We start from the raw sequence: 25,140 nt of genomic DNA, 5'->3' as shown, positions 1-25,140 counted from the left end.
GATGCCAGAGCCACGATAACCACGGGAACATCAGCACATCTGCACAGCCCCTGAGACAGCACTTGGAGTCTGGGGCTCTGCTGGCCCCGAGTCCTGCCCCCTCTCCAAGAGCTCCAGCTCCCACATGTCCTCCCCAGAGCCACAAACGTCACCTCAGAGCATAAAAAACAGATTTGTCTTTTCGTCCTGGGCTCCTGATAAGACTCTTACATTTTTAATTTTTATTTTTTAGCATCTATAAAAGCAACAGCTCCAGGTGTTTTTTGGTTTTCATTGTCACTTGAATGTCACTGGCAGTAATCAAGGATTTTCCCCCCTCTCATAATGCCCTGGCACGAGGCTATGGCAGATTCAGGGATCATTTCAGAGGCATAACATGCTAATCTGCTTAGCTCCAATTATTTAGCCATATGATCTATGTAAATCTGACCAGCTTGAGCAGCTTCAGGCCTTGACCTGTTTGTGAGTAACTTTGATCCAGTGATTATTTTGGCAGTTTTAAATCTTTGCTGTTAACAGGAGGGGGTGAATAACCAACCCCTACAAAGCAGTGCTCTCTCAGAGGAGCTGCTGCTCCGAGGGCTGAGCTGAAGCACATCTGATATTCCAAGAAATTCAAGCACACAGACATTGCTTAGTTTTGGAATTTGATACCCAGTCAGACCCCGAGGACTGGCCCTGGCACCAGGAAACAACCACTGGCCCCAACATAAACCCTCTGATAACCAGCACAGTGGCAGATGCAATTGGCTCCCCTCAAACAGGGCCACATCACCCTGCAAGTGATACCAGGAGAGGAAAACAAATATCTGGTTTCATATCGTGTTGCTATTGGCAGCAGGGAACTCTTTTACAAGGAAAAGGCTTTCAAAGTTACTCTAACCTGTTGCTTTGGTTTAGTTTACCTCAAAGACCAGTGCTGCAAACATCTCTGCAGCCTCTCTGACCCTTTGCAGGAGGCCAGAGAAGGAGCAGTGTACACCTGTACCAGGACAGCACACCTGGCTCACCCCTCACAGCCAGCACAGAAAACCTACAGTGATTAGATACAGCTTAATGTGGAATAATGTGAAATGAATCCCCTCGGAATATCTCACCTGTGAAGGGTGATTACATCTCATTTTCATGTAAGAAGGACCTTAAATAACATTAGATCTTACAGGCTTCGTTTGAGGCTCCAAGGAGGAAGGATGGATGTGTGACCTTCATGGATGGGGGGCTGGTATTTATTATCCCACAGTGGGGGAATGGAAGAGCAGGTAGGTCTGTTCAGAAGACAGCAGGTGAGCTGAGTTCCACACGTGGGTGCAGTGACACTGATGTGGCACTGGGGAGGGAAAGCCTCTGTCTGCCACTGGACTCCTCAGGAAACCCCTGTGGAGCCAACACCTGATGAACAGCTCCAGCCACAGGAAGGGCATTGTCACCTCAAAGCCATCTGAGCTCTGTTTGCAAATACAGGTCTAATATGTCACAAACCAAAGGTTTAATGGCAGTACCTTCACTGCAGAGGAAGACAGTGAGGAACTGGCAATAATCTCAATATCTGGGGGAGAAGCAGAAGTGAATGGGGGAGCTGGTGGCAGCACACCCTGCCTGCCTGCCAGAAATCAGCAGTCTCTGGCCTGCAAGCTTCACGTTGGACTCTGGATTTAATTTTCCCCCTTGCCAGGAGGATCTGTGGAATATCCAGTTTCAATGGACTTTGTGCCCTTTGGCATCAACTTTCCCCAAGTTCTAGTTCAGCTCCCGTGCCTCCCAACCTCTCCTACAACAACAGAGAAGTGGAAGAGAGAAAGCATTAATAAATCCTCCATTAATATCCAATATCAAATTCTACAAGAATTTGCTCAAAAGGAAAGAGAATCAATTGCAGCCTGTGCTCGGTTCTTCAAGGCAGCCTTCTATTGTTTCTAACGAAACTGAAATCGATGTAAAATGCTTCTTATGGCTCATTTTTTAGAACTCAATACCAGCTGTGCAATTTGGCTGACAATTATGAATGATCTGTTGTGTCACCAGCCCGGGCTCTGCGGCCCAGCCTGCAATCATGTGTTATTGCTGCAGGTACGTCCCTCGCCGAGCTCTGCCTTCCACTTTCCTGCCATGATCATTCAGAAATAAAGGGAATTTGCTGATCAATCCCATTGACTGGAAAGCAGCAATTATTAATGCCTTCAGTTTGTTGCTGGCTTCTAAACTTCTCGGATCCATTAGTTACGAGCCCCCCCGGGTCACAAACCCACCCCCACACGGCCCCGGAGCCTGTCCCGGTCCCTTCCCACAGGGGCACAGATGGTGGAACCAGCCCTGCTGCTCAGGTAACTTCACCACAGTAACTTCCTTTGTGAGCAGAAGTGACAAAGCTGTTTCTGAAGTGCCTCATTAAAGATGACTTCATTTCCTTTCCAAACAGTGCATTCTTCTCTCCCCTGCCTGCGCTTCCCCCGCTCGCTCCCATCCTTACGTGGCCCCACAGCTCCTTTCTCCACAAGGTTTGAGAACAGCCAGGGGTTCTCCTGTCCCAGAGCTGTGTGCCACCACTGAAACCCTCAGCAAATACAGTCCTGGTTCTGTCCCTGCTCAGGCAGATTTGTCTGTATCAGGTGAGGGCAAGGGAGGAAACCTCCTCACTCAGGGGAGAGCAGGAATTTGATGTCTGCCACTGCTTTTCCTGTGAGTTTGCCCCACTTACACAACACTGATTTCCTCCCCACACCCCCAGGAAAATCACATTCAAGTGGCTGAGTCCACATTTAGAAAGACACTGCTAGTGCAGAGCCACGGGACTCCCCAGCCCCTGCTCTGAAGTAGGTCACAGCAACTGCCACAGAATCCCTTCAAACCCGTTTAAAATCCAATAAACCCAAGGGAAAAGACCCACGGAAATGTATCTAATTTGAAAATCATACTGGCTGGGTTCAATTCTGCAAATCACTTGAACATGTTCTTAACTTGATGCTAATGAATCAGCTTATTGCAGTCAAAGATACTTGAAGATCAGCTCTGAAGTGCTCAGCATCCTGCAGCACCACAGCCCACGAGAGGCCACATCCATGGCAGCAGCTCCAACAGACGTTATGGCACTCACACCAGTCACAGCAGCACAGTCACACCGTGCAGGGGGGGCAATGCTCTCCCAGCCATCTCAACAAACCATCTCAAAGTTTACCAGGAGCTAATTCAGAAATAAAAATTTTAATGGCTTGTGATCTGGAGCATGTGATGTGTGCATGCCATGGTGGACTGAGGAGGAACGAGAGAGAGAGAAACTCCCTGAAGCCATTTCTGCTTATTCTCCTTCTTGCTTTCAGAGCATCCTCGGGGATTGCCCTCCTCATGGAGGAGTAGCTTTGGAGGAGAAAGAGGGTGACACATTCTCAAGGAGCTTATTTACAAGTACTCTTTTCTAGAGATCAATGTGTTGAGCCTGGTGAAGAATGATTTCAATTTTGCCTTGAAAACTTGGATCAAACGCTGCTGACGATGCAAACTTCCCTGCCACCCAGAGATTAAACTTGTTCTGCTGTTTCTAATGGAGGCCTGAGTGCTTTGCCTGCCAGCGGCTCCCAGCGCCGTGCTCCCTCCTGGAGCAGCTTCCAAGAGCACCCTGCAGGGATAACCAGCCCTGGCTGCTCAGGAGGCCCTGATGTGTCAGCACGAGCCGGACCCGGGAGCTCCCCCCAGGACACAACAGGAAAACATCCTGGAAACTGGGAAAACTCTGAGCAAAGACAAGACAAAAATAGGGCAGTCGAACAAACTGCATTTAATTCTGGATCACCACAGACTCTTCTTATGACCTTGAACAAGTGACAGTGATTGAGGGTGTGATGGCAGAGCGAGGACACAAGTGTCCTGTGCAGTGCCTGGGTTTACAAGAGGTCTATATTCAAACATCCAAAGCAATTTATAGCCAGAGGTACCCTTGGCACACAGCATCTCCTGGGAACTGACTGTCTGGCTGAAGCTGATCACCCTTGACTTCACCTAGAGCTACTCACTCCCCGAGCCAGCAATCAATCCCATGGGCTCCTGGCCCCTAAGGCTCAGTTGTTAGAAGTGTACACCCAGTAAAAGCAATAGGTTGCTGCTGGAGTGAATGACCTGTCTCACCTCGTGGTACTGCACCTGCTCTGGAAGGCCCATTTCTCACCAGGGTAATCTTTATTTCCAAGCCCAGCCCCAGCACAGAGCACACTGTGCCTTTGCCTAGGGAGAGGAATGTCCCTTCACCCTGTTTGGAAGCCCAGTACTAAAAGGCTGACTGTGCCTTAGTCCAGTCCTCAGTCTGCACCAGCAATCTCAAGTACCCCAAGAACACTCCACGTGCACTGTCTCCCTTGCTGGGGGAGGCTCTGAGCTCTCCTCCTGCTCATTACCACAACACAGTAACGAGCCACCACCAGCCAGCAGAGCTCCAGGCTTTTCCCTTTAATCCCAGATGCCTACAGCATCCCTCTCCTTCACCCAGGAGGCCCAGCCAAAACCCAGAGCCTGCAGGACAGGGCGCTCCCCTCGCTGCTCTCCCTCCGGCTGGAAGGACCGAGGTGAAGGGGGAGCAGCCTGGGGGTCACACTGCCCACCCCCAGCCAAGGCTCCTGCCCATTCCCGAGTCCCCTTCCCTCGTGTTCAGCCAGTGGGAGTGCTGCTCCTTCTTTGCTCGCTCTTCATTTAGCCTCTGAAGTGTAAAGAGTTATTAAACTTGTCCTCAGCCACTCGGAGTGGCAGACGAGGCTGCCACGCTCCGCCAGCTGCTGATTTATTAGTCAGTTCTGCAAGACTTTAATCTACTTGGAGGGCTTTTTCTTCTCTTCTCCCAATTCATAAATGGGTATCTTTATATTTAATCTCTAGTCAAACCACTCTGTGCTTGATCTCTAAACTGCCACATGAGGGTGTGTAATTGTCTCTCTCCAGGCCACGTCCCCCGCAGGCAGCAGCCGAGCCCCGGGAGGGCAGAGCTGGGATGTTCCACCTGCCCCCCCTTTCAGGCTGTATCTCACTGAAATATTATATGAGAACTGTGATGGCTTTCCTGGAAAGATATATCTTCAATTCCAATCAAAGCATAAAGGCACCTGACATCCCTGGTCCCTCAGGTGTGATGTGCAGACAAGTGCTAATGGATCGATTACGAGTGATTTTGCCCTTCATTTATTAAAAACAGCCACTCAGTCCAGCCCAGACCCAGCCTCCCCAGGGCCTGGGACAGAGCAGGCACCACCACCCCCAGCCAAGCTGCAGATGCACTGAAATGCCTCAGGGATAAAAAAAAAAAAAAATAAAAATTGTGCAGAGTACAGATAATTTTGGCAAGACCTTGCTCTCCCTTCCCCCAGGGAATGCTTGTAAAACAAAAAATAGTTATGCAAAATTATTCACTTTTTTGCTTTTATACTGTAAAGAGCCAACACAAAGTGCTTCTCTGTGTACAAACACTTTAAATATCGGATGTTCACTGGACACAGTTCTGGCTTTTTCTTCACATTTGAAAAAAAGCAAATGCCTCCCATGGAAATTATGGAAATAAACTAGGAAGAGAGGCTCGTTATTTTTCCAAGGGATTTTCACACCAGGCTTCAATATGCAAGTCATGTTCCCACCATGGAGGGCTGTGCACAGACACAATCCAGTGAAGACTTTGCATATACTGGGTAAAACAAAGCCTCGTTTGCCTTGTGCTAAGAGCTGCTTAAAAGTATTATTCTTCTGCCTCATCACCGAAAAGAAACAATACATAGAAACAGCAGCAAAGGTAAATGAAGGTATTTAGATTCCAATTTAGAGCCACGACAAGAAATTGTCCTGTATGAGGCACCTCCTGAGCCTCTGCTGGGGGACCTTTGAGCCCTGCATCTGCTGCACAGCCATAAGGATTCCAAAAAAAGCCACTCTCAGCATGGCCTGAGGCACATCAGCTTCCAGCCTCTCCTCCACGGGGACATCAGCAGCTGCCCAAGGTGCTGGGTGGCACCAGCCACTGCTGCAGGGAAAGGTGTGTCCATCCCCACTGTCCTGGGGTGACTTGGGAGAACCAGGAAAACCAGGAAGCAGCTCACAAATCACAATTTTTTAAAACCACTTCGCTTTCCATCGCTAGAAATTCGTTTTCTGTGTTTTCCTAACACTGTTAAAATGCCAAATAAACATCAGATTTTAAAAAATATAATAAAAAGCAGCATTTCTCTCTGCCCGTGAATAGAAACATACGCAGGAAGACTCCCACACTCCCCTTTCAATCCACAAATCCCACTTGCTCACAATGCCCTTCCCACAGCAGAGAACATGAACCTGTTCACTGCTTGCTAAGCTGAAAAGCGCCAAAATTAACCTGGTGCTCAGACAGGCAGCTGGGAGGGATGAGGGTTTAACTGGTGCTAAGGTCTGGTTTAGGAGAAGTCTCACATCAGCTAAACACAAGGCCCCTGGAAATCCCTGCTCCAGAGCTCCTCACATCCCACCAGGTGAGCTGGGAGGGAAGAGCTGCCACGGAGAGGTTCCCCCTCTCTCTGTGCCCTGCAGCCCCGCTGGCAGACAGGCACTGGGGCTTCACTGGACACGGTCTGGCCACAAATGCCAGCCTGGAAAACCCAGACAGGGATATTTGCTCGTGGTTCCTCACCTGCTGCACTGCCCCTGCCCCACTGCCAGGGACAGTCAGAGCAGGCACACATCAGGGGCCCACTCAGGTCTGATTCTGTAGGTACAGCCCACCCACCCACAGCTCCCCACCCAACACTGGAGCTGAACGTGCTGGAACAACCCAGACATTTGCTGTGAACTGGAATCAGGCCGGAGTTTGCAGGGATTGGGCTGAACAACTGGCTGCAGCTGGCCAAATTAATTCCCAGCGTAATTCCACTGAAGTCTGATTTTAACAGGCATTGGAAATAATGTGCTCTTTTCCTGCCCTTTGCATGTGTAGAGGGGAAAAAAAAAAAGGTATTAACAACTCATTCCCAATCTTTGCATGGGTAATTAGCCATGTGGGGAGCAAAGAGCCCTGTGCACTCCCGGGCTGGCAAGTGCCCAACCTTCTGCTCGGCCAGTTGGTACCTTTGTGCAGCAGAAAAAGGAGCTGCCCTGGCTGGGTCCACACAATGGGCCACGTGCTGGGGCTGACAGGTCACAGGCACGTCACGTGAGGACTGAGCAGAATTACCACGGAGCAAACCAAGTTTCTTTGTGAACTGGTTCCATGTAAAGATAATAGCAAGCAGAGACTAATTCTGCAGTCTCTAATTTTCTTGTCTGACTAAGCAGGCGTAATTTACACCCATCAGTTGCAAATGGCTTCTCCCACCAATCCTAAAGATAGAGGGCTTCTTTTTAAAAGGAAAAAAAAAAAAAAAAAGAAAGAGAAAACACATGATTTCCTACCACTGCAGAAAGAGGATGAAAAACACATGCAATGGCTGTCTGACACAGATATGTGTTTTTCACTCAGCCTAGTTCAAAGAGATCATCTTTCAGCCCAGAAACAGGAGACCTTGGTGGAGCCAACTGGCCAAAACAGCTTCTCCTGTCAGGGATGACACACAGGAGGTGATAAAGGTAATAATTTTAACTGGTCTTACTTAGTCATTTGCTCCCTGTTGCCCTTTTCAGCCCACATGACACGTTGCAATTGTACAAATTTGCTGTTGTACGAGGCTGACGAGCAGCAGGAGCACATGGGGTTCTGCTCCACACATCCCACGGAATCTGCCACCCCCTGGGATGCTGTCACCCTCCAGGTGCCAGGACAGCTCTATCCCTGGTCGCTGCCACCATGTCACACCCAAAAAGGCCTTGCAGGTCTCCACATAATCCCAAGTTCCTGCTGCCTGGGGTGACTCTGCTGGTGTGGAAAGGGGGCAGTGGAAGAAATTGGTGATGCAAGTACCACCTGGGGCAGGAAGAGCCAATTCCCATCTCCTGCCAGCCTGGGGACACTGGGACAAGACCTAGTACCTGCTCCCAGCAGCTCTGTTGGCAGCGACCAGGCGACAGCAGGACCTGCCAGGTCCCAGCCCCGGCTCCTGCCCCCGCTGCCGGGGGGTCTGCCCGGGGTGGGCGATGCCAACTGCTCCAGAGAGCAGTGACAGTGCCTTTGGATCTGCTCAGACACAGGGCCCACGCAGGGCTCCAGTCCCAGCCTCCCTGCAGCCCGGCCCCCCAGCCAAGGAGGGAGAGCAGCAGTTGGTCCCGGCCCCGTTCCCACTCTCGGTTCCTGCGGGGCGTCGCCGCTCTCGCTTTGACAGGAGCTCGTGTTCTCCCCGTGCCTTCGCCTGACTTTCACAATAATATATTCAGCAGAACTGGATACGTTTCAAACCAGCTATTACACCACAGTATGTTCCAACACAAATATATGCAGTGTAGTGCAGCAACGACTCTTCTGTGAGCATCACAGATCGCAGGGACCCCACGGCTCCCTGCCCGCCCCACCTGCCCCGGCCAGAGCAGCAGCACCAGCAGCAGGAATTACTCAGAGAGAATAAACCTGATAAAAATTTCAGTGGGAAACCCCCACACGTTCCAATCACCTGCCCAGCACCAAAACAAACGGGCAGTTCCTGGTGCTTTCCTCAGCCCCGGCAGGACCGCCCGTGCCCCCATCACCACCCACACCCCAGCAGAGCCCACATGTCCTGCTGCACCACAGACACCCTGCCCGGGCTGCAGGGGGGCCACAGGAACACACAGCACTAACCCCTACCCAGATGGAATGCTGAGTAGGAAGTGGAAATTTTTCCTCTTTCTCCCCACAACAAGCGAAATGTAACACAAACTACAGTGAGTTTGCGGGGGCAAACGTGGTTTCTTGCTGTTTGCTTTTGCAAGAGCTGGAGTGCTGGAGTGTGGGTGGCAGCGTCACCTCATCCCGGCTGCTGGCATGGACGTGGTGCCTCTCCCAGGAAAAGGCACTGAGCAGACCCAAGATCCTTGGGCAAAGCCAGCTTCTCTCTGCAGCACTGTCACACCCAGCCCAACACAGCCCTTGGCACTCATCAGTGCCATCATAGCTCCCATATGATTCTGGCCAAAGGAATCTTCCTTACAGCACTTAAACTTGCCATTTAAACCAGAAAATCTGCTGTGGCAGAGCTGCAGGAGGAGCCAGAATTAACCAGAGTGCTGGAGAGGCAGAAACAAGTGCGGGATCAGACTGGGGAGGAAGGAAAGGAGGGATCCTTCATAATGGATCTGTGAACCACAGGCTTCAATTTAATTTAGCAACCCATCAATCAAGCTGTGGGTGTCGCAGCAAAGAGCCAGAGCCGGGACGGTTTCAGTAGAGGGCACTCAAGCCCCAGAAATCTGCATTTACCAGGTATATTCACTCTGGTATTTTAGGAGAGGACTCCAGCACATGAATCTCGGTAATGCGAGCACCGAGCCTCATAACTCACATTGATTGTGGTTCTATTACACCTGATGCACATAAATCTAAACAAAACACATGTGGATGGAGCTAATTCCAAACGAGCCAGTTTAGATACCATTAAAAAAAATAAAGAGAAGCCTCTTTTTCTTCATTAGTATTGAAAAACGCCGTAGCTGTAGAAATGCTCGTGTTTCTTTCCGCCAGTTCATATGTCTGCTGATGCTCTAAAGCATTAGTCTGATTTGAAAACGTCTTTCGTCAATCAGTGTTTTCCTCTAGATATTAATAATCTCAACATTTTTTCAATTTTTGCAATCTGATTCCCTCTCATACTCAAAAATAAGAATTCTTACATCCCAAGTCTTCAGAACATCCATAAATCTACAGCTTTATTTGCAGATGAGGGGACTGAGGTTTTTATGTGCATAAAAAAACCCTTAAGATGTACACAATTACAAGTCCAACCTGTCTAATACCTGGAGCTCCAAACACCACTTGTATTCACTGTAAAAAGGCAGCACGTAAAACTAACACATCCAAATATCCTCACAACAAACTCAGAATAACCAATTGACTTCTCCTCACTGGTACACCATGTTCACAAGTTATAAATACAGCAGAGAGCTTGCACTAATTGATACACTCTGAAATGATGAATTACCACATTAAAGCTATTTTCACAGCACTTATCAACTGGGCAAATATCTTGTATTTTTAGCATCACTGTAACAAGTTGTCCAATGCCAAAGCCCTTCCACAACCTTTGATCCTCCTTCAGCAAGGCACATCCACAGGTTCCTGAACAAAGTCCCAGCTGAGCCCACCCCCAGGCCCCCACACTCAGCCCAGCACCCCCCGAGCAGGGTGGGCAGCACTCACCCGTGAGCAGCGCTGAGCCAGGGCTCTGGCAGCCTCCCAGGCACGTCCTTCTCCTGCCCAGCCATCCCAGCACGTCCTTCTCCTGCCCAGCCATCCCAGGCACGTCCTTCTCCTGCCCAGCCATCCCTGGCACGTCCTTCTCCTGCCCAGCCATCTTGTCTGTGCTGTAATTACCAGTAACGACCTGGCTCTGGCTCCAGCAGGGAGCCTGGGCTGGGGCTGCCAGTCACTGCTCACAGGTGTGGGCCTGGAGCTGCGACCACGAGCAACAGGTGAAGTCAAACAGTCTTTGTGTGGGGAGAAAAAAAGACTTTTTTTTCTCTGTTGCACTATGGTGCAACACCTTAGAGCAGTTTCAAAAATGCCCTCTTTGCAATCCTGCCACGGAACAGCCTTGGATCCCCAGGATGCTGCCGGGAGAGAGAGGAACATCAGCATCACACGTGAGGGACAGGCTGGGTGACAGTGTGGGGACTGTGCAACACAAAGGAAGGGAGACACAGCCATGATGGGCTGTCCTGCTGGATGCCCTCGGATTGCCCTGGCAAGGAAAGGCCACACAAACCCGAGTGAGGGGATGTGCAGCCACACAGTGCTCCTTTGCCACCTGCTTTGGTAACTCCTGGGACAGGACTGCTCCTGTCCTGCTCTCTCTGACCTACACGCACAAGATTAGGGTTATCCATGACCTCCATAAACCCATCAGACATTAATCAAATGAGATAATACAAAATAAACTATTTGTGCTGGCCCTGCAGCAGGATCCAGTGGCTGAAGCACAGGTTGAAGCCTTATCAGTGCCTGGTGCCAGCAGAAAGGTAAGCAGCAGCATGCAAAGTACAGAATATTTCATCCCAGCTCCAGTTCAATTTAAACACTCCACAAAATCAAACCTCTTCTCTATGTGCTAGAGTCTGCAAAGAACAGCCACAGGTGAAACAGCCCTTTCTACCTGCTCCCTACCCATAGGTTTGTGGGACTTTTTTTATCTCCAGGTGCAAAGACTCACCAGGTTGTGACATTTAATTTTATAACAAGTTCACAGAAACAGCTGTCCTTTGCCTAAGCAGTAAGTAAAGAAATTTTCTTCTATGCCCTTTTGTTAAATCTTATCCATTTTGGTGTCAGGAGGGATAAAAATACCCTTAACACAAGCCACCCTTTTCTGTATCCATCTTTGGCACTGGCAGGAAGGTTCCTGCTGGAGGCTGGAGCTTCAGCCCTGCCCTCAATCAACACCAACAAGCATCTCTGAGACCAAGCTTGTGCCTGGTGCTGGAGGAGGCTGAGCAGCACCTCTGGCTCGATGCTTAGGTAGGAGTAAGAAGACCCCTCCACCGTGGCACAGTGCTGAGACCCCAGGGCTCAGGGGCACCTGCCCATCGCCTCAGGAGAGGCACCAGTTACACCACAGTGGGTGGAACCAGTTACACCACGGGGAAGGCACAGCAGCACCTCCAGGAGGGGCTGGTCCTGCCCCGGGTGTGCAGATCCCCCAGAGACTCCTCGGGCTTTTCCTTACGATGATTCCGTGCTGCTGACGGCTGTCAGACACCCTGGCCAATCCCCCACTGCACAGAGACCAGCCACCACACACCCTGCCACGGGCACCAGCCACCACACACCCCTGCCATGGGCACATGGGGGATCCCCCCGGCTGCCTCCCTGCAGCAGTCGCTGCCTGCGCTGCCCGCTGGCAGAGGCAACACCCGGGAACTCCTCTTTGAGTTTCAGACCAGTAATGATTTGCAGCGTCCCCTCCTCCAGTGCCCACAGCCCGGCTCGCAGAGGCTGCTCCAGGATGGGTTTGTGGAGCGCAGGACGGCGATTGGTGTCTGTGCCAGCACGGAGCACGCCGAGCCTGCTGCTGGGGAGAGCGACGGGCAAGGAAAATTAAAAAGATGAGCCGATACGGAGTGATAGTATGTTTGTAAGAAAATTAAAGATTTGCTCTTCAGCTGTTCCAGGCTGGAGTTAGCAGACAGCTGGCAAATGGGAGCGATTGGAAATGATGGAATAGATCAAATTATTTAAATGAGAAAAAAAGAAATTCGCCCTAGCCTAGCATGTTGACGGAGCAGCTCCCGGTCCGCGGCATGGGCAGCCCTTTGTCTCTGTCACCGAGGTCATTAAACTCCCCGCTGCTGAGCCCGGGCCGGGTGCCCGCCGGTACCGCCGCTCCAGCGGCCCCGGCCCCGGCCCTGCCCGTCACCGGGGCACCGGGCCCGGCCCCAGCCCCAGCCCCAGCCCCGGCCCCAGCCCCAGCCCCAGCCCCAGCCCCAGCCCCAGCCCCGGCCCCAGCCCCAGCACCGGCACCGGCCCCAGCCCCTGCCCCGGCCCCAGCCTCGCTGCACCCGCCGGAGGGGACGCGGAGACACCCGGGGTCATAAGGGACCCCCGAGCGCTCGGGGGACACCGGGCACCCCGCGATCTGCGGGACAGGGGCCCGTCAGGGGCAAAGGGAACCGGGACCCCCTGGGCTTCCAGGACTCCCGAAACCCCCGCGCCCCCTCCCCGCGGTCCCTCCGAGGGTCCCTGCCGAGGGTCCCTGCCGAGGGTCCCTGCTGAGGGTCCCCGCCGCCTCCCGCCCCGCGCCCGCCGCCGGCGCTGCCCTCGCCCCGGGGGAGCGGGCGGGTGCCGGTGCGTGTCGGTGCCGGGCTGTGTGTCGGGGTGTCAGTGGTGTGTCAGTGTGTCGGGGGGTGTGTGTCGGGGGTGTGAGTGTGTCGGTGTGTGCACGCTCCACTCCGGGGCTTTGCGCGAGCCGCGCATCAGCGGTAGGAGGGGACAGAGCCGCTCCTGGGGCGCACCGGCAGCCCCGGCTCCGCAGGTGCCGCCCGACCGGCACCGGCACCGGCACCGGCACCGGCACCGGCACGGCGCGGCTCGGCCCGGAGCGGAACCGGTCCGGCTCGGCTCGGCCCGGCGCGGGAGGGGACGGCCGGAGCCGCGGGCTCGGCGCGGGACGGGCCGGCGCGGCCGCTCTAAGATGTGCCATGAGCTCCGCCTGAGCCCGGGGCAGCAGCCGCCGCCCGAGTCCCCGCTGCCCCTGGGGCCGTAGGGCCGCGCCGGCCCGCGCCCGACCCAACGATGCCCCATCTCTGGCCGGCGCTCCGCCGCGTCCTCTGGGAATACTGGGCAGCGCTCCTGGTCGGCGGCTTCTGGGGACAGAGCTCGCACGGGATGCCGCATGTCATCCGGATCGGTAAGGGCCGGCGGCCGCGGACAACTTGGGGGATGCGGTGCCGGGGTGCGGGACGCGCTGTCCGGGGCGCGGCCGGAGGGTCCCGGGGCCGGGGCGGGCGGGCACGGCGCGGCCGGGGCTGTGTCCGGGCACGGAGCGGAGAGCCCGCCCGGGGCACGGAGCGATGGGGGTGCTGGGCACCGTGCGAGGAGGAGAGGGGGATGCGGTGCCCCCGGAGAGGGGGTCGCTGATTCCCCGGAGAAGGGGAATGCTTTGCCCCCGGAGAGGGGGATGCTGAGCCTCGGCGAGGAGGGCTGCGGTACCCGGTGCGAGGAGGGGTGTTGAGCCCGCTGCAATAGGGGTGCTGTGCAGAGCTGATCCGACCCGGGGCTGGATGTGCCCACAACAAGGGACAGACAGCGCGGGGTCGGTCCCGCGGCACCGAGCCGCGCTGCCTGGAGGATGCCGGTGGGCTGGTTACACCGCGGCTGCTGCTGAGGACCAGGCATGTTTCATTAAATTGCTGAGGTTCTGGGGAAAATTAATTTTTAATAATGTTACATAAAATAATTGCACAGATAACAGCCCGGGAACGAGTCTGCGATCTTTCTTTTTCTGATTAAACGAGATACTTGTTTTAAGCATGTCATGTAAAGAACGGTGCTGATTTTCTGTTACATCCCATACACTTTGCTATCGGTACATGTTCCCAGGGATTTGCTGTGTGCCCAGTACAATTACAAGGACGGGTTTACCTGCCTTTTCGGGGTTCAAATTCTAACCCAAAGAAGCCAGTGAAAACGGAATAGATTTGTGAATATTTTAAAGTAGAAAAAACGGGTCTTACTTATCCCAGTGCAACTGCACAGCAGCAATGTGAAAGCCAGAAAGAGAAAAATGCTGGTCCTGAGGGACAGGTGCTTTCTGAAGTGAAACACTGTCACCTCCAGCATGGTTTGGAGCCACTGCATGGCCCAGATCGTCTCACGGACAAGGGCTCGATACCTGCAGGGTGAACATCTGCTCTGCCCTTGACTTCTGTGAACGGGGTGCTCCAGGCAGATGTGGTCCTGTGCACATTATAGCGCCAGAAATATTGGTGGAAGAGGTTAATGGACCTGCCTCTGATGCCTGGGCCCTGGTGGCTGATGAACTTTCACTAGAGCCAAGCTGTTTGGCATGCTCAGCCTCCGCCTGGAACAGCTGGAAATGTTTTGTGCCATAGAAACCCGCTCCCAAGACGGCTCTGCTGCTGCTGACAGGGCACGCTGGGCTTTGCCAGCCCCACTGCAGGAGCAGGGAGGAGGCAGGGAGGAGGTGTCCTGCTGTGTGACCCCCCCTCTGTCTGTCCCCAGCCTGTCCCTGGCGGGAGCACCGCAGTGTTCCCTTCCCAGCGGGTCCCAGGGCACGGATCCCCACGGGCACCCTGAGCCCTGTGCCGGGGGGCTGTCGCAGCTCTGGGCTGGCAGCTCCTCCTGCTTTCAGCGTGGCAGCACCAGACCTGATTCCTGGTGGCCAGGGCCGACTGCTGCCAGGCTGAGGCTCCGGGGAGAGGGCGAGGGGCTGTGGCAGCTGTGGCAGATGCTCGCAGGGAACGGGCTGAGGCTGCCAGGGCAGACGGTGCTGAGGCTCCCGGGAATACCCGCAGGGCTCATGGGGGATACTCAGGCCCAGGAGTATCCCTGGGGCTCTGTGGAGATGTTTAGTCTCAAGTCTCAGTGCCTCAGTTGTCCTGAAAGTGGGTTTTCTAGACAAGGCTCAAAGCAACTGCATAAAAGGACAGAGGAGCTTTCAGTGCAGAGACTGCTGCCAGCCCTCCACGAGGCACCTGGGTCTGCTGCAGCTCTGCTCCCCTTCACCGGGCAGGCGAGTGGGCAGGGAGGGAGGGAGGTGGGCAGGAAGGCAGGCAGGGATGCAGACAGGCAGGAAGGCAGGGATGCAGACGGGCAGGAAGGCGGGCAGGGAGGCAGGGATGGAGCCAGGCGGGCAAGGACGGAGGCAGGGAGGCAGGCAGGGCTGCCTGGTGCAGGAGTAGCACTGTGCCACTGCCAGCACCACTGTGCCTTCTGCAGGAACAGCCTGGCTTCACCTGCTGAGAAATCCCCCAACAGTCAGCCCCTCATCGAGACACCTCCTTGATCAGGAAAATAAGAAACGTAAAAGATCAGAAAAAGGCTTTAATCGGGGCTGCAGGGAGATCAGTGTTTACCTTCTCTCTCAGCTAAAACTGGCATCATTTTGACCTCTTTTTCAGCCCACTGGAAAACCGCAGCTTCTTCCCCTGCATTAATTTGTGCAAAGCTACTCTGGCTTTCAAGTAATTATTTTAATTATTAGGTTATGCCAAGAAGTGGAGAACACTTAAGTAACTATTGTTTTAGCACTGAAAATCAAACCAGGGAGAAAGCAGGTAACTTCTCAAAGCTCTCTTTTTTCCCCTGTGAAGCTGACTGTTAAAATAAATACAGGGAGAGATATCTAAGACAGAGAAGGAAAAGCCAAAAGCGCTCTTTCTCTCATGAATAAAATATAAATATTTAATATACACATCTAAACATAATCTATACATGTACCCCTACAAAGAAAATCTGTGCCTCGTTGCTGGATGGCTTCTTTTTAAGCAGGAGTTTGTATCTGAAGCTTATTGAACAGCTGCTCGGTTATTACGCAATCTGTTAAATATTTGAAAAGGCGGTATCAGAAACACCATCCAGAGCTGCTCCAGGCGCTCAGTTCAGCTCGGAGTCCCTCTGGAATGGAGAGGGATAACTGGGGGGTGTGGGAGGGAGCCCTCCCTGCGGCTGAGCTCCGGGAGCTCCCCTGGCCTGACGGGCTGCAGGGACACCGAGGATGTGCAACATCTGCCCCTCGCACTGAGGAGCAGCGAGCGCGAGGTGAGCTGTAGTGAGCCCATTTATCTCACCTTTCACTGGATTAAAAGGCAGTAGTAACACCCTTCCACGCACACAGAGAGCCTGGTGCCATTTTGTGGAGCTGATGGCACCGTCCCTGACAAAGCAGGGCGGGATGACTGGAATGGGTGGCGCAGGTGGAGCCTGAAGGACTGGCGGCTCCAGCAGACCCATTCCAGCCACCTGCTCTGCTGAAGCATCACCAGAAATTACTGGGAGTGATTATTTTGATGGATGATGTGTTAGCACACACGGAGCAGATCAGAGCCGGCGGACTGGGATCAGTACATTGCGAGGAGCAAAGCCCGGCCCCGGCAGGACTGTGGGATTTGGGGCTGTGGGATTTGGGACTGTGGGATTTGGGGCTGGGTGGGACTGTGCTCAGGTGCTGCTGAGGAGGCACCTTCAGAGCCACACTGCCCTTGGCCACCCTGCTCCTGCCGACGTGGCACCCTGTGTGGGCAGGGGACAGGCAGGGTGCCAGCCCACCCTGCCCCTGGGTCACCCCGACCCCGGCCGTGGGCTGTCCTTGCCCTTCTGCAGAAGGAGTGTGCTGGGCCAGGGAGTGGGGCCATTTTCCTTTCTACATTTTAAAAGGAATCACCTTCACCTCCGGGTCTGTGCTTTTGTGATGGGATTTTTACTATTTCTGCTGATATTTGTGGCGATAATCCCACCTCAGGCATGTCTGTCAGTCCCACACTTGTGTCGCTGAAGTCACTGTGAGCAGGATCAGTCTCCAGCAAAGCTTTTAAACAAACAGCCCTGCATGAGGAATTTATCGGATTTTATTTCTTGTAGTGTCTTTCTAAGCTCTGTTTGCACAGAGAAGGGGTCAGGGCATTGATTGTTTGTATGATTTGCAAGTAACACAGAAAATACAATCAAATTGGAGTCTATGCGGGAAAAATATCATTGATTATTTTATATAAATACATAGAAAACAAATTCTGTGGATAATTATCCTTCTCTGTGTGATTGGTTTTTCTGAGGCTGATTATGCCTGTCAGGAATTTTATTTTGAAACCACCTTCCCACACTCTGCAAATAAAGTTGTATTTTTAAAAATAAAGGCAAAAGCAGGCTTTTCCAGGCTGGAAAGGCAGTGCCCAAGGGCTGGGAGCTGCATGGCCGTGGGGGATGTGGGTCCTGAAGTAGGAATCCTTGGAAAGGCAGCTTGAGGGCTTTTCTGCTCAGCTTGTACCCGGTGATCAGAGTGAGGGGAGGGTGGTAGGATGGCCCAGGGTGTTTTTAAATCCCTCTATTGCCTTTGTAGCTTTCCTGCACTCCCGTGGGCATTTCTGTGGCCACACATCCACTGCTTAAGCATTTAATGGTTGATAAAGTTATTTCAGGTCACGAGATACTTTGTGTGTCAGATAACACATTCTGGTAATTTCAGCAGGATAGGAGGGCGCAGTGTAAATTGTTTGGTGGTAAATTAATTCTGAATACATTTGAATAACAATGTTAACTCTTTATCGCAGAATAGTCTAATTATTTGATCTTGGCATCCTCTTGAGAACTTCATACAGGAAATTAAGATCAAACCACAAACAAGAAGAGAATAGATTCTCATTCATCACAGGGCAGGAGAGACGCCAAACCAGACAGACCTGCTCAGTGCTGGGCTGCTGCCTCAGGGGGGCACAGCCCTTGTGCTGGGGGCAGTGGGGTGTGCACAGCCTGAGGGGTGAAGGAGCCTTGTGTGGGCTTCAGGTGCACCTGCCTGACACCAGAACACACTGACACACTCCAGGACATGCTGACACACACACGTGTGTCCCCCTTTGGTGTGGGAGCATCATCCTCACAACCAGCCAGCATCATCCTCGACCAGCCAGCATCATCCTCACGGATTTCCCAGCTCGGAGTCCCTGTGCCAGAAGAGCTGCACTGCTGGAGTCTCTCGTGGAGACAGGACATCAAATCCCCCGGCCCAGCCCGTGTTTGCAGCCCCCCAACCCAGCTCACTGCGTGTCCCCTCCAGCCCCGCTGTGCCACCTCCTTCCCCTCCTTTTGGCTGCAGCTCCAACGCGCTGCTGTGGAGACGCCTTTTCCCTTTGCACATCAGAAGATGGGCGGTGGAAGTCTCTGGGAAAGGCAGATAGTGAGTTGAAAGCACCAGAACCGTGGGCGAGGGGGGAGAGAGGCAAATGTTGAGAGGAGCTGAATGTGAGGATAAGAACTGCGATACGGCGCTGCTGCCAGGGGGATGGATGTGGAGCAGGAGTGCTGTGCCCCTGAGAGGCTCCAGCTTGCTTCACCAGGCAGGGATTGTTGTGGTTTGGGCTGATGCAGAGGGGATTCAGATGGGATGGGAATTCGTGCAGTGGTACTGGTATTTGTTAACAGTGAAAACAGGGATAACGTGCCGGTATTTAACACTCAATAAAGACTAAAATAGAGGCAGGTCCTTAGCACAAGCCAGAGCTCTTAAAGCAGGTGGAGGGCTCAGCTCATTGCTTTGTCTTTGCTCCTGCACCAGCTTTTCTTCGTGGCTGCCTCTGTTAATCCCTTCTGCCTCCTCCTGCCCCCCTCGCTGTGCTGCCCCAGGGAACCCACAGCTTCACTGCTCAGGTTTGCACCAGGAGACTTTCTCCATGTCGGGTCCTTGTGCTTTAAATCTGCAGCGAGACATTGTGCAGGAATACACAAACATTGTGCAGGAATACACAAACATTGTGCAGGAATACACAAACACTGTGCAGGAATACACAAACACTGTGCAGGAATACACAAACATTGTGCAGGAATACACAAACATTGTGCAGGAATACACAAACACTGTGCAGGAATACACAAACATTGTGCAGGAATACACAAACATTGTGCAGGAATACACAAACACTGTGCAGGAATACACAAACACTGTGCAGGAATACACAAACACTGTGCAGGAATACACAAACACGGCTCTTATTGCTGAGAGGGAAGAGCATCAAAAAAATCAGATCAACCCCAGCTCTGAGCTTCCCCCACCCTGCTCAGCCCCTGCAGCACCAGCAGGAAGAGAGGGAAGCAAACACCGACTCTCGAGAGGTCACCACAGTGTCTGTATCAACTTCATACTTCAGCCCAGGGACCCAAAACCCAGACTTTGGGTTTTGTAGCTGTGCCCCAGCCAACAACCAGCACCCTCCTGCATGGGGACAGATTCACAGAATAAAAAATCAGAATTGGGAAGTGGTAAGGGAGGAACCAGCACATTCCATGTCAGCTCCTTGTGCCTGGGACGCTCAGGACAGCAGCGTGACCTGGAAAGCAGCAGGAAGGACTGGCCTTCAAGGACACGGACTGTGTTGGTGCCTTCGGGGAAGACTTTAGCAGACAGACAAACCAGCCAATACAAAAGACATAAAACAAAGACTTAAAATTACGCAAGTGTTCAGATGAATTCCTGATTTTGGGCCTTGCACTTTGCACATTGCTCTGGAACCCGGGCACCTGGGAACCCCCCCGAGCTCCCCTGTGACCGCAGCACTCAGCGTGTCACGAAGCCTTTCCAGCCAGACTGATTTCAATCTGCCTTCCATCCCTGACACCTGCAAGCAGCAGCTTCAGGAGCATCAGGGGTGCCCCTGCAGCAGCTTGGTGGAAACAGTGGTTCCGATGTCCAGTGAGGAGTGGGGTGAGGCCACTGGCTCCTCTGGCAGAGGCCACCGGACACTCATTAGCTGGTAATGCCATCTGATTGCTGCAGCATGTCCTCTGTTCACACTGGGGACTGGGAGGTGAACAGACCAGCTCTCGGAACTCACCAGCCCCCAGGTGAGTAGGAACGTACCTCATTCTTAAAATAACAAAGCTGGGACTGCAAAACCCAAACCCGAGCCGAGCCGTGGAAGTTGCGGGGAGAGAACCGTGGGCGGCTCCCCTCACTCTAATGAACAGACGGCTGTCAGCTCCTGCTTTTCTCTCAGGATGAAACAGTAAATAAAACCTGGTATAACCCACAAATTTAGCTGAGCTACGGCTGTCTATTGGGACTGAAGTGTTAGACTTGTTGGTTAGTTCTGCAGTAAATTCAGAGCACTCTGAGGGAAGTCACAGCAGTGATTTTGAATTCCACCCCCTGTGAGACACCGCGCCTGCCTGGGCACACGGGCTGAGGGGGCTCTTCCCTGGCTGCAGCAGAAATTGCGTGTTAGGAACAGGGTGGATTTTGTTTTGAATGGAGCAAACAGCCACAGCACCTGCTCAGCAGAGGATGTGAGACTGGATGTCATAGAAACCCAGAACGGTTTGAGTGGAAAGGGACATTAAAGCTCGTCTTGTTTCACCCCCTGCCATGAGCAAGGACACCTTTCACTAGACCAGTTTGCTCCCAGATCCATCCAACCTGGCCCTGAAGCACTTCCAGGGATGGGCTCTGCGGGTCACCCTGCCCGCTGCCGGCATGGCTCTGCAGGGACAGCCCCACAGGAACAGGGAGCTTCCCTTCCTGAGGAGCTCTGGGAAGGACACCGGGCCCTTAGAACTCCGAGGTGATGTTCCTGCATCGCATGTGCAGCAAAAGGTACATCATGATTAACCTTAAAAGCCTGAGCTTTTTCCTTGCCTGTACGAGACAGTTTTATAATATTTTCTCTTTCTTTTTGAGCCCTGGATTCTTAGTGCAGACAGTGATTTATTGAATAATCAATTTCCTTATCTATGTAATACATTCAAGTGATCCATCAATGCCAGATAATCAATCCAGCTCAGGATTTTAAGTGTATGTATGTGCACTTGTATATATATTTTCCTCCTGTGTCGTTGTCGGGCCAAACAACGTCTCCCTCTCTGTGCTCCTTTTCCGGTGACTTTTGTTTATGGTGTGTAAAAGAAAACCCCGCCGTTCTGTTGCACCTTGTAAGTTTTACGGTACTTGAGAGGTTTATGTGCGATGAATGTAAAGGGCAAGGCAATAACGCAAAGGGCAGGGAGACATTTTTAAGCGCAGGAGGAAATACACGGAGCCGGGGAGATAAATCTGGGCGCGTAATCGTCCCACTGTGTCTCTCCTATTTATGGGAAAGACATTCACTGCAAATCATGCTGCAGGTCACTTGTGCCCTGGTCTCTGCTCTGCATTATGGGCTGCTTTAACTGCTCTTAATCTGCTCTGGGATCTCTGCCCTGGTTCGGGGCCGTGCCTGGCCCGGCAGAGGGGGCTCAGCCCGGGGTTGGTGTAATTCCCCCTCCCATCGGTCGTGTGCAGCTCAAGGACTTGGGTACGTGGAAGAGAGTGTGTCTGTCCCCTGTGAGCTGGGAAAGGGCTGAAAATGAACCGTGGTGGGAAGTAAGAGAAATCAGTGTTGTCAAGCCTGAAGCTTATGGATGGTTTAGCTGAGGAAGAGGAGCCTGGGTTCAGCCTCCCACAGGCTGGGTGTTTGCTGCCAGAGTCAGCTCTGTTTGGGCTGGGCAGGAAACTGCTCCAAGAACAGGTCTGGGAACTTCAGCAAACACTGTCCCTACAAGGAGAGGAACTTCACAGCATCTTGCTCGTCAGATTTCTGAAACAGTCAAGCCATGAATCCATCTCAAATGTGCATATTCAGAATTCAGCATTTGCAATTAGCAGCAGAATTGGAGACAAAATGCCATTAGTTTCTGAGTTCAAGATAAGTTGTATCCAGAGGTCACTGTTCCATGTGCTTCATTCAAAATCCAATTTGTTTTGTGGGCTTAGGAGGCAGAAGCACCGATGATTTTGCTATTGCCACATGTTCAGGGCTTTCTGTGCGGGAGAAGATTTTCCCTTAATTACTTGCAGTTTTAACTGTCTGGCACAGAGACAGGATTTTCCTGATTTGAACCCTCTCATAAAAAGTTCAGAGCTTAACTGGAGACTGGAAACCTGGCGACATGGCAGAGCCCCGTGGAGCTCTCGGGAGCCGCTGGCCCCTGTCCTGCTCCCACCGCCACGGCAGCGCTGCCACGGCGCCTGCAGCCACAGCTCCTGCAGCCACAGCTCCTGCAGCCACAGCTCCCACCAGGGCTGGCACACCCAGGGACAGGGCACAGCGTCCCTGGGCTGGGAGCAGGGAGAGGACACTGCAGGAGCATCCTGCAAATCCACGTCCCCCCGTCTCGGGATGCAGAGCCCGGCACCTCCCGCAGCTCCGTCACCGTGCCATCGGTTTTGCAGTAACACCATTACCATTTTAAGCTGAAACAGGGACCCGTAAAAAGGAGGCTCTTGGTTTAAATCTCTGGTCTATAAAACCTTAAAGATCTGCTCTTCCTTTATAGGGAAAGAAAATCATTTTCTTCCTCATTTTATGCACTTTTCTTCTTATGAATTTTTATTTCTGCAAAATCAGGTTTTGTCGTCTTTGCTTAGACAAAATTCAAAACGAGTCCTTGGATGTTTTGCTTCAGGGTGGCATCTCAGCTTGGCTCATAATATTTGATTGGAAATAGGATCTGTAGTTTCCTTTCCTATTCATCTACATCACGGGGAAAGGGTTGTCCAGAAAAAGTGTTGTGAGATCTTAGATGAAGGTGATAATGTTTTTTTAAAATGTAGAGTTTGTCCCTGCACAGATTACCAAATTCACTTGATATTAAAGTAACAAATACAGTGTTGAATACAAGGAACTCTCAGTTCTTCTAGCAGCTACCTTCAGCCCTGTGGTGTGTTCCAATAGCCAAGTCTGACTTTGGGCATGTGCCCATCTATTTATGAAGGATCAGTAAAAAGACAGTCAGAGCCATATTTACTTCATTTTCTCATCCATTAATGCAGTGGTGATTATTTGAGGAAAACATGAAATGTTTTCTTGTCTGCAGAGTAACTTCCACTGTGAGATGGGGCACTTTGGGTTGCTGGGTCCATTCCCTCCAAGTGGAGGGAGGGCAGTGGCACAGCCTGAGCTTCAGATCCTGCTCTTTGCACCATGGATTTGCATTTACTTTGAGAATGTTCTGGAGGCCAATTCTCACCTAACTGACTGTCACTCCCTCTCCCTCTCTCTCTTACTCCAAGGATCACACAGGCACACTTGGAGTGAAGCAGCAACTCATCCTCGTGGGTGAGCTATAACCAAATCCTAGGACTGAACCTGGCAGGTGTAACGTGCCACTGAGTCCAGCCTAAATCCCAGGCCCAGGGCCCTGGCAGGGCCACTCCCCTCTGTGATCCTCCTCTTGGATGGTAACTCCCCTCTGCACACTCAGGCCTCCAAGGTGGAGGGAAGGGATGAAGGCAGCTGAAATCCTGAACAAGCTGTACTTCCTGCTATTTTAAGAAAAAGCTGCATTCAGAGATTTCCTCAGCAGCTGGGTGGGACTTCTGCTTATTGGCAGTGCTTGGAAACAAAACCCTCGGAATGTTCCTGGTTTCCCAAAGATCCTGAGAAGTGCCACCAGCCCAGGTGACACCCAGCTGAGCTCACCACCACACCACTGGTTCCACACACAGGAGTTTCCCCCAGCCTGGTGCCCGCTGATATTTACTGCTGGCCCAGGCCCCTGACTCTGGTTTTTGACTGCATTACTAAGGTCATTCTGTGTGGTTACACGACTTCTTGTGCTCTGTGAGTATTTGTGTGGAAACCAATTTCCATATGAATTATGGAAGTTGATACCAACAAGGCTGTAATTTGTAAATTGTTCTGACAGCAACATTTTGTAAGAGAACACAGAGAAACCAGGGTAATAAAGCTTGCCATTAAGGGAGTGGACTTGTGAGTCCTGGAAAGAATTCTTGTCCAAGGATTATTTATGATCATTGCGCACCAAAATGTGTTTTTGCATTTTTATTGCTGGCAAATTACTTGTAAAGCCACCAGGGAGCTAATGATTTTTCCTCTGAGGCCACGCGACTTCGTTTTGGTTTATATACATCCATTTCTGTGACTGGTTACGCCGTCACTTTTGATTTATAATAACAAGAACTATTTCAAAATAGCCTGGGTGTTAAAGGGTTAACTGTCCTTTGACTCCAGCTGACAAAGCCCATGGGACAGTGATGGATTCCAAGGAGGAATGGCTGGTGGTGCCTGGGCAGGTTTTCCCTGGATCACTGTAATGGTGCTAACTACCTCTAATGGGGAGCACGGGTTATTTATGTTCTTCTGCAGCTTCTCATTAATTTTTCAGAGCACTTGGTTGGAGAGTTCCGACTCCTGGGCTCCTTCATTAGTGTTACCTGTTCAACAGTGCGCAGCAGTGGAGGTGACTTAATTCAGAAAGGAGTATTTTAGTTCAGGTTGTGTCCCAGGAGGAGAGCAGGAACATGAAGCTCTGGGCGAGAAGGTGGGAGCAGGGGCAAGATTTTAGTGATGTTTGAGTCTCCCCGACGGGCTGGCACAGGTCCAGGGGGAGCCCTGGACTGTTCCCTGCCAGGGTTCCCAGGGTGATGACACCTCTTGTTTCTGATGTGCCACCCTGCACAGCCCCTCCTGGTGCTGCTGCCTCCAGGGATCACAGCTCAGAGGGGCCCACCCGCTGCTGTCCCCCCAGAGCCCAGCTGGCATCCCCTGGGCTAAAGGAGCAAAGGATGGGGATGCTGGTCAGGTACTGCAGATCGTGGGACACCTGCACGTTCATTACCACAGTCAGCAATGACTAATTGCATTTTTGATCGTAACAGAACAGTTTGTTAGAGCTGCATTTCCTTTATGGATTTTCAAAGCCTTGTTTTTAGAGAAGTACTTTTTGATCTGTCGTTGCTTCCTGTTCTGCTCCGTTACAGACTCCCTGCGTGGCTTTGAACAAATGACTTTGCTCTTCTGTGCCTTAATTCTGTACTGTAAAATAGGGCTGAGCACACTCCCAGCTCCTCTGGGCTGTGGGAATGGGGAGGG

General features: G+C 52.2%; 1 protein-coding gene across 1 annotated transcript in view; it reads left to right on the top strand.

Annotated features, from left to right (window-relative positions):
* Positions 1-13,135: 13,135 nt before the first annotated feature.
* Positions 13,136-25,140, top strand: part of GRIK3 (glutamate ionotropic receptor kainate type subunit 3) — a 93,901-nt gene continuing 81,896 nt past the window's right edge. Inside the window, exon 1 of the mRNA XM_051770921.1 lies at positions 13,136-13,454. Coding sequence (XP_051626881.1) covers positions 13,340-13,454 — 115 coding nt within the window. The 5' untranslated portion in view covers positions 13,136-13,339. The remainder of the gene's footprint in view (positions 13,455-25,140) is intronic.

The sequence above is a fragment of the Manacus candei genome, unplaced genomic scaffold, assembly GCF_025592945.1.
Source record: "Manacus candei isolate 608988 ecotype Guabito, Panama unplaced genomic scaffold, ASM2559294v1 h1tg000127l, whole genome shotgun sequence".
Classification (NCBI taxonomy): Eukaryota; Metazoa; Chordata; class Aves; order Passeriformes; family Pipridae; genus Manacus; species Manacus candei.
This window is presented reverse-complemented; position numbering and strand designations above follow the sequence as displayed.